At 52.7% G+C, this 9,476-nt stretch overlaps 1 protein-coding gene across 2 annotated transcripts in view; it reads right to left on the bottom strand.

Moving 5' to 3' along the window:
• Positions 1-9,476, bottom strand: part of URB1 (URB1 ribosome biogenesis 1 homolog (S. cerevisiae)) — a 78,220-nt gene that overhangs the window by 26,731 nt on the left and 42,013 nt on the right. For both annotated transcript variants that reach the window (XM_010862304.1, XM_010862303.1), the window contains 5 exons: positions 8,109-8,967; positions 7,053-7,254; positions 6,209-6,392; positions 2,875-2,933; positions 1,148-1,341 (listed from right to left, as the gene is read on the bottom strand). In XM_010862304.1, coding sequence (XP_010860606.1) covers positions 1,148-1,341; positions 2,875-2,933; positions 6,209-6,392; positions 7,053-7,254; positions 8,109-8,967 — 1,498 coding nt within the window. The remainder of the gene's footprint in view (positions 1-1,147; positions 1,342-2,874; positions 2,934-6,208; positions 6,393-7,052; positions 7,255-8,108; positions 8,968-9,476) is intronic.

Below are 9,476 nucleotides of genomic sequence, written 5' to 3'. Positions count from 1 at the left end.
TCATGCAAAGAGTTGACTCATTGGAAAAGACCCTGATGCTGGGAGGGATTGGGGGCAGGAGGAGAAGGGGACGACAGAGGATGAGATGGCTGGATGGCATTACCAACTCAATGGACGTGGGTTTTGGTGAACTCTGGGAGTTGGTGATGGACAGGGAGGCCTGGCGTACTGCGATTCATGGGGTCTCAAAGAGTTGAACATGACTGAGTGACTGAACTGAACTGAACTAAACACTAGGAACTTGGTAATGGTCCTCTCCAATTCAGCAGTTTATTACAGTTGGCTCTGCAGCGATCTCTCACACTTAGGAGATGTCAACTTGTCTGTGAACAACAGGGTGTGACTTCAGGAGGGCAGGACCCATCAGACCTCTGCCATCTCCCACAGCCTTCACCATGCAAAGTAGGCGCTCAGTGAACTGGCAAGGAAGGAGCCGAAGCTGGGGCTGTAAGAAAGAGGCCCCAGCAGGGACTCATTGCCCTTGATCAACGTTTCAGTCACCACATTAAGACAGCTCACACAGATGAACAGTTTCTCCCAGGTCAGACACCCCCTCTTAACTTTCCATAATTCCCAGGTTTTAACACTCGCTCATGATATGGCAGAAGACCTTAAACCTGACTCCCGTAAGCCAGAATAGGCTCTAAAAAGAGGTGTGCATTTGCTCTGTGAACCTGAAGTCAGAGGAAACACTTCTAGAGCTTGAATCTCACAGAAACGAAATGTTCAGATCATTGTTGTCGTTTAGTTGCTCAGTCGTGTCTGACTCTTTGCGACCTCATGGCCTGTAGCCTGCCAGGCTCCTCTGTCCATGGGATTTTCCAGGCAAGAATACTGGAGTGGGCTGCCAGTCCCTTCTCCAGGGCATCTTTCTCCTGCATTGGCAGGAAGATTCGTCACCACTGACCACCTGGGGAAGACTTCCATGGGATCTTCCCAGTCCAGGGATCAAACCCGCATTTCCTGCATTGGCAGGTGGATCTTTTATCACTAAGCCACCCGGGAAGCCCACATAAAATGTTTGGATACTGCTTGGGTAACGCTTCCTCAGCTCTGAGAACACGTGGCCGCTTAGCTCCGGTGTACAGCTAGCTTGATGGAATCGGAAAAGAAACTGTCTGGAGTGGGGCGTGGGGTGAGGAGGCACCTCTCACGGGGGTGTCTGCGGGCTCCTCCTCTGTGGTCCTCAGCAGGGTGGGCAGGAACAGGGAGTGCTGGGTGAGCATCATGTGGACCACCGGGAGCTGGGTGAGCTGCGAGCACACGGGGCTTTCCGGGAGATACAACAGCTGCGTGGCGGCATGGAGGGCTTCCAAAAACGCGCGGTCCTGATACCGAAACCTAGGAGGCAAGAACCAAAGGGGAAACGGCGTCACAAACAATAAGAAAACCTTTTTTTTTCTCAGCATTTTATTAAGGAGATCACCTTTGAGGCCAAAGGTGAGAATCCTAGAGCGCACAGTCATTCACCATCACCCCGACTGCCCGTCGCGCACCGAGCCGGCCCGCGTCACAGGGAGCGCTTCTGAAACCAGGGGCAGGACGGAGCTCGCTTCCCTTCCTGACAGTGCAGACGCCCAGGGAACTTCCTGCTTAGCTGAAATGCCAGGGGGCAGCCTGAATAAAGATGACCCTCAGCCCCCCTGCCAGGGCAGCCTCCTTCCTTCCTTTCAGCTCCTCAAAACACCCCTCTAACGGCTCAGAAGTTCTTGTCTTAAATCCCTTCAGAACCAATGAAGGAAATGATAACATCACACTCTGGAAAAGAAGGTTTCAGTCATATATGAATATTGTTAAGAAGCACTGGGCACTCTGTGAGCATTCTAGAAACACAAAGCAACCAAAGACTCAAAGAAATGTCGCCAGGTCACGAAGGCAAGCCTCGGTTACCATTAACCTCCGACCTGCCTTCACTTATTTTCTTCTTAGTGTTTCTCCGTTTCAGATCGGTGGGTATAATTAGGGAAATGAAAATTAGAGCCACAATGAGACACTGTTTCATGACTACCTGAGTGGCAAAAAGAAAGTCTGACTGCATGAACTGCTGGTGAGCATGTGAGGACAAAATGAGCTTCCACTCTGTGTTACGACAAGAAAACCTTGGGGAACAAACAAAAATCTAGTAAAACTGAAGCTGTGCCCACAGTAAGAGCCAGTGAGTGCCCCCTCGCCCAGAAAAATCTGGCACGCGGGCACAAGGAGACATGAGACATTCACTGTCAGGACGGAAGGGAGGTGGGAAGGAGAGAGGGGAGGCTCCGTCCATCAGCAGGGGACCAGCCAAATGAATGGGGCACAGTCAGAAGACAGAATGCCCCCAGGCAGCGGGAAGGAATGACCGGGATCATCTCACGTACCAACGAGGGTCTCAACAAGGGTCACCCGAAAACTTCTGAGTGCACCAAAGGGACAGTAAATTGATACATCCGTGTACAATGTCAAACACAAAAAACACTGTGGTTTGTTGTCTAGAGATATACTGACATGCAACCAAAGTGTTAAAAACACACATAGGGCCATGACAGAGTCAACCTCAGAACGACGACACTTGGACGAGGGAGGGAAGACAGTCCATGAGGACAGAGAAAACTGTCGGTCTTTACTACATCTGGGTGCTACTATATTACTCTCTGCACACCTCTGGCTTTTAAAAAAATACTTGCTGTTTAAAGTCTGCTTGTCTCACCCTCGTTAGAAGCACATGTGTAACACGGGGCAGGGCGTTTCCCTCCCCAGCACTGCTGTCTCCTCCGCCCCAAATGAGAGCAGCACCAGCTCCACCACCTCCTTTCTGCAATAACAGCTCCGACCCCACCCCGAGCAAAGACACTCACTGCCTTACTGAGCCACCCCAAGAAAACAAATTCAACTTACTTGAGTCCGGTCTTCACAAATTTCTGCCAATCACCAGGGTCAACTTCATTAAGTGAATTCTAGGAATAAAGTAAGTGAGAAATACATGTAGAATATCTGAATTAACTTAAAATAGAGGACATGGGATTTAAACTACAGCCCTTCAGTAAATATAGACTACAGTCACTGAAGCAATTCACAAAAGCAAGCAGTTCTCTCTTCCTTTGACTTTTTTAAATTGTTATTTCCACTAGTACTTCTGTCATTTTATTAGATACCTATGGTCACCAGTGACCGAAAGGAAATTCCCGAACAGTTCTGTAACTTCCGCTTTGTCCACCACACCAAATAGCACTGACTGATTCGCAACACACACACGGGTGTAGCCACATGTGACTGCTTAAACACAAGAGTGAACATCCACCCAGGGCAAGACCACTGCGCCCTAACAGGCCTGTCAGAGGCCCACAGCCCCTGTCGTGGAGACAGTCTCCAAACACGCTCCATGATGTCACACCACAAGAGTGGCTGCTCTGGCGGGGAGGGGACAGACCAGGAAAAAGCACGAGAGAGCTTTCTGGAATGATGAAAACCCTGGGTAGGACTCTGGGGCGTAGGGGTGTGTACTTGCCAATGGTACACTACACACTTACAATCTTATACTGCACGAGATGAAGGCACACTTTGATTACAAGCAAAGGTCTATGGGGAGGCTATTGATAGCAGGGTGGCTGTGCATGTGTGGGGGTGGGGCACACAGGAACTCGGTACTTCCTGCCCAATGGTGCTCTGAACCTAAATCTGCTCTAAAAACTTTTAGTCTGCTAAAAAGGAGAGAGAGAGAGAGGGAAACAGCAAAGTGGGGGAGGGAGGGAGGTGTGCCCCGAGAACACAAATCTCTACAACGGCACAGCCCCACAACCCCGCCTCCCCAGCTCGGCTCCTTCCAGGTCTCGGGGGTGCTCCTCCTCGCCCCTAGTTCTGCTGTGTTGGGTTCCTATATGTCATAAGTTCACAGTCCTGTAACACAACCCAGTAAGTCTGAAATGCAGGTTATAAACTCCAATACTTTGGCCACCTGATGCGAAGAGCTGACTCATTCGAAAAGACTCTGATGCTGGGAAAGATTGAGGGCGGGAGGAGAAGGGGACGACAGAGGATGAGATGGTTGGATGGCATCACCAACTCAGTGGAGATGAGTTTGAGTAAATTCCGGAAGTTGGGGATGGACAAGGAGGCCTGGCGTGCTGCAGTCAATGAGGTCGCAGAGTCGGACATGACTGAACTGAACTGAACTGAAACTCCTTTAACAGAACTGCTCAGGCACTGCAGCTTGATCTACAACCTATGAACATACTTATCACACTTAAAACCTTCCAGCTGGGGCTCTTCTCCTGAGGATTCCCTTTTAAGTCTTGGGTTCAGCGGTGACACACCAGTCAAAGGCTCTACATTTAACACAACTTTACACCATTCAGTTCAGTTGCTCAGTCATGTCCGATTCTCTGTGACCCCATGGACTGCAACATGCCAGGCCTCCCTGTCTACCACCAACTCCCGGAGCTTGCCCAAACTCATGTCTGTTGAGTTGGTGATACCATCCAACCACCTTATCCCCTGTCATCCCCTTCTCCTCCTGCCTTCAATCTTTCCCAGCATCAGGGTCTTTTCCCATGAGTCAGTTCTTCGCATCAGGTGGCCAAAAGTATTGGAGTTTCACTTCAGCCTCAGTCCTTCCAATGAATATTCAGGACTGATTTCCCTTAGGATGGACTGGTTGGATCTCCTTGCAGTCCAAGGGACTCTCAAGAGTCTTCTGCAACACCACAGTTCAAAAGCATCAATTCTTTGGCACTCAGCTTTCTTTATAGTCCAACTCTCACATCCATGCATGACCACTGGAAAAACCATAGCTTTGACTAGATGGACCTTTGTTTACACCATGGGTTGAGGAAAAACTCACACACTAGCCTTTGGGATGTTAATTATTTCTGTGCAAAAATGTAACACTAAAAATGACAGACAGTGAAGGCCCGAAACAGCTAAATAGTTCCAAATTTTATGAAAACTCCAAACTCACAAAACCAGGAAGCTCACTGAACCCAAAGCACTGAAAACCTGAAGAAAATGACACTAAGGTATATCATCATCAAATTGTTTAAGCCATGTAAGAGAAAAAAAATCCTCAAAGAAGCTGGGGGGGTGGGGAAGTTGTCATGTACAGAGAAACAGAGACAATAAGGAGAGATCTCTGGACTTCCCTGATAGTGCAGTGGCTAAGAATCCGCCTGCCACTGCAGGGATCACAGGTTCAATCCCTGGTCTGGGGAGATACATGTGCTGCAAGGCCTGTGCACCGCAGCAACTGAGCCTACAAATCGAGACTTCTGAGCCCTCGTGCCCTCGAGCCCACGCTCTGCAACAAGAGAAGCCACCGCAGCAAGAAGCTTGTGACCCGCGTCTAGAGAGTGGCCCCCACTCACTGCCACTATAGAAAAAAACCTGTGCGCAGCAACAAAGATCCAGTGCAGCCAATAAATAATTAATTTTTTTAAACGAAAGGCTTCTCGTCAGAAACAAAGCACACCGGAAGACAGTAAAGCAACGCCTCTAAAATGCCTGAAGGAAATGAAAAACTGTTAACCTGGAACCTTGTGCCCAGGGAGACTCTTCCTGACTCATTCTGAGGCCACTGTTGCGCTGGGTCGCTCAGTCGTGTCCGACTCTGTGACCCCATGGACTGTAGCCCGCCAGGCTCCTCTGTCCATGGGATTCTCCAGGCAAGGGTACTGGGGTGGGGTGCCATGCCCTCCTCCAGGGGCTCTTCCCAACCCAGGGACTGAACCCAGGTCTCCCACATTGCAGGCCGCTATTACCTGATCTCAAAGCCAGACAAGGATGTTACAAGAAAATAAAATTTTAAGCTTATACGCTTCATGGACAGATATACAAAAATTCTTAATAAAATATCAGCAAATCAAATCCAAGAGTACATAAAAATGGTAATATGTCATGACTGAGTAGGTTTAACCTAGGAATGCAAGGTTGGTTTAATGTTCAAAAATCAATTAATATTATTCAGCTTATTAACAGTCTAACACAAAACCAGATAACCATCTCAGGAAGTGCAACAAAAAAGCATTTTTACAAATCTCAACATCCATTTCTGACACAAGATGGCTCATCATTTCAGAGTTTGCCCTCCACCTGCCTTTCGCCTCTAAGACATGGCCCCTCTTATTCCCCGGTAGGTTGAACTCATGCCCCCAGCTTAAATCTATCTGTAAACCTCGGTTTGTCTATCTCCCTCCTTCCATTATGAATCTAACCAGGGTCCCTAATAAGAGACACCTACCAACAGTTCGTTAAACCTCAGCAGCATTTGCTTCTCCTGATCCTGGGTACCGTCCTCCTGCTGGCCGCCACTGAAGGATGCAATTAGCCACTGCACACAGGCCTTCAGTAGAGTCTTTTTCCAGGCTTGCAGCTCTTCTGCTGACCCTTCCAGGATGGCTGAGACAGCATCAGCCACGACCCAGCTGCAGCAGGAGACAAAAGTCCAGGGTTCGAGGCTTTTGGTATAATCCAACATCACAAAAGGCCACAGAAGACAAACGCCCTGAGTCCTGGTCCCTACAACTAACTCCCCAAGCTCAGAAATCAGAGGCTTCGCCTGCCCCTTACTCAAACTTCAAAGATGTACCAGAACTTTATGATGAGGAGAAACACTATTAACATACCAGAAAAAGGATGTATTGTCCAGACTCTGTCTAATCAAGCTATCTCAACCTTAGTACTATTGATGTCCGGGGCCGGATAATTCTTTCTCTGGGGGAAGGGCCTGTCCTATGCATTACAGGATATTTAGCGGTACCCTTGGCCTCTATCCTCTGGGAGCCAAAAGCTAGACTCTTCAGTCCCATATCGTGACAACAAAAAAATGTGAGACAATGCCAACTGTCCCCTGGAGCAGGCAAAATCACCCCTCATTGAGGACCACAGCTCTAAGGGACTCAGAACCTTCCACTTATGGACATGGACTCGCTCCAGCCAGGGTGCTATTAAGATGGGTTCTCCAAGGAACTGCCTCCTCACTGCTGACACAACCGCAGGGCAGCAACTTTCACGGTTTCTTAAGCACTACAGGGAAGGGGCAACTGGGACAGGAAGGGCCATCAGACAGAGCTGAGCTTTCATACCTCATGTGACTGGCTGGAGTCTGCAGCAAGCTGGGCAAGCGGTCCATGAGGGCACGCAGGTCCTTGGCTCTGGCAAACGGGACCAGCTGGGCCAGGATCTGCTGCGGCAGCCCGGACTCTGGGGGCCCGTCGGCGCTGAGAAGCCTGGTCTGCAGCGGCATCCACAGAGCCTTCCTCAAGACAGGAATGACAGCGGAGCAAGCTGGGGCGGAGATGAATGGGAGAGGAGGATCGGACACCACGGAGCACCAGAGCCAGCTCGGTGCTTTAGGAACCTTGTGACCTGGCTGAGCTCGCACTGGTGGCTCGAGGTGGGACCCTGGCAAGTTTTGATGCCATGGAAACTGACAAACGCTACACATCAGCCTCCCCTGAGAGCTGGATGTTAAAGCATTCAGCAGCACGCCACTGGCCACCTGTCAACGCTCAACGGTCCTCGCAGGGGCCGTTCAGCCCGGGGGCCCCAGCTCACAAGTCATGATGAGACGATGAGCACTCAAGTCCTGAACTCACTCGGGAACAGGAGAGGGGCAGGGAGAACCACAGGCCGTATGAGTGGAGGGCCTCTTACTTTGTAAGAACATTTTTTTGTCATCGATGATATCAAGCCATGAGGCACAGAGGCAAAGCAGTGAGCGAAACGCCATTCATACATACTGGTCAAAAGGAATTAAACTGGGGTGATCAGAAAGTGCCTCAAATCTGAGACCCAGTGAGGGAAGAGAGAGAGCTGGGTGCGGCTGAATGGCTCCGCTCAGCAAGCTCAACCAACGTGCTGGACGGTGGGGAAAGGGGCAAAGGACCCTCACCCGAGCGACCCCTCTCCCCCTAGCGAGACCCAGATGCAGCTGCTCCTTCCTTGGCCCCCAGTGGCCACAGCTACTGCCCCAGCTTCCTCTGGGTAACTTGGAGCTAACTCTGGAGCTGGGGCAGACACCAGCGGGGAAACAGAGCTAAATCGAACCCTGGAATGTGAGGCTCCAGGGCTTAAGGGTGGACACACGGGGAGGAAGAGACAGGGTCCTCCCAGCTGCCCCCAGCCACCCCTTCCCGTACCTTCTGCGGGGCGTGTGAAGCATCCCTGAGTCCTGCCCTGCAGGTACACATGGACGATGGGGAGGAAGTCGTCCGGGGCCTCCCGCAGGCAGAGTCCGGAGCCGGCCTGCTGGCACCAGCGCTCGAAGCGCAGCCGGTGCGGCCAGCTGTGCTGCAGGAGCAGGGCTGCCGTGGCCAGGGCGGCCGGCGTCCGCCGCGCCAGGCAGTCATCAAGCAGGGCCAGCCTGACCGCAGGGACCAGCGCCAGCTCTCTTTGCAGAGCCCCAAGCAGCACGGCGTCCAGCTCAGCCACGGCCAGCGTGGGCAGCAGAGCTGCCAGGCCCCGCACGTACTCAGAGGCCCAGAGGGGCTCCCCGCTCTGCGGCTGCTCCTGGGCGCGGCCACTCAGCAGCTGGACCAGGGTCCTCCCGAGGGCGGTCAGCGGTCTCTCCTTCCGGGGGTGCTGGGTGGGTCGCTGGGCCGCCAGGCGGGCCTCGGGCAGGCTCAGCAGGGCCAGGGTGACCTCCCGGAGTGGGGCGTCCTCCATGTAGGGGTGCAGCCCCCGCAGGGCCTCGAGCGGAGGGAGGAGGGTTTTTGGCGTTGACGTGGCCGAGCTGGCCCTCAGGCTGTGCAGCTCGCGGAGGACACTCTGGGTGATGGCCTTTGAGTACCTGGCCAGCAGGCCCAACTGACCAAGGCTCCGCAGGGCTGGAGCACTGGCCACCAGCAGCGGAAGGATCCCCGAGCTGAGGCTGGCTGCCAGGAGCTTCACGAGGACCGGGCTGAGGGCATGCGGCGGGAGGGCCTGCCGCTCCAGGGCCAGGAACCAGCCCTCCAGCGTGGGGTGTCTGAGAACAGCCACCAGCACCTCCTCCAGCGTCTGGAACAGAGCCACAGGGTAGAGGCCTCAGCCGCCGCCCCGCCAGCGGCTGCCCTCGAGCCGGACGGACAGTGGAGGGCAGCTTTCCTCAGTCACCTCTGGCCTCAAGCTCAAGCTCCCCTGCCCTTCTTGGGGGGTGCCCACAGCACCCCGACCCAGACCCACTCAGAACTGTGACCCCACTGGGATGCACCTCCTCCCAGATGAGACCAAGGGGCCTGGATTGTAACTCAGTTAGTGCCCCTCTGCCCGAGACCAGCAGGAATCTGATGAACGGAGGCTGAATGAACTAAATGTGCAGAGAAACTGCTCTCCATGGTCACTCAGGCAGGCCATGTCTACGCAGAGATGCTGACATGCAATTACAATCCGTCATCTTCTGGTCTCTCCCTAGCAGCCCTGCCCTCCTAAGTAAATGTGGGAAAGGGACGTGAGTACCACCAGACCACAGAGGCAGGGTGGCCTCCACTGAGAAGAAACTCTGTGGCTGAGGGAGGGGGGGCGGGGTT

Source organism: Bison bison, unplaced genomic scaffold (genome assembly GCF_000754665.1).
Source record: "Bison bison bison isolate TAMUID 2011002044 unplaced genomic scaffold, Bison_UMD1.0 scf7180017864481, whole genome shotgun sequence".
NCBI lineage: Eukaryota > Metazoa > Chordata > Mammalia > Artiodactyla > Bovidae > Bison > Bison bison.
The sequence above is the reverse complement of the archived record's forward strand: the minus strand, read 5'-3'. Positions and strand labels throughout refer to the sequence as shown.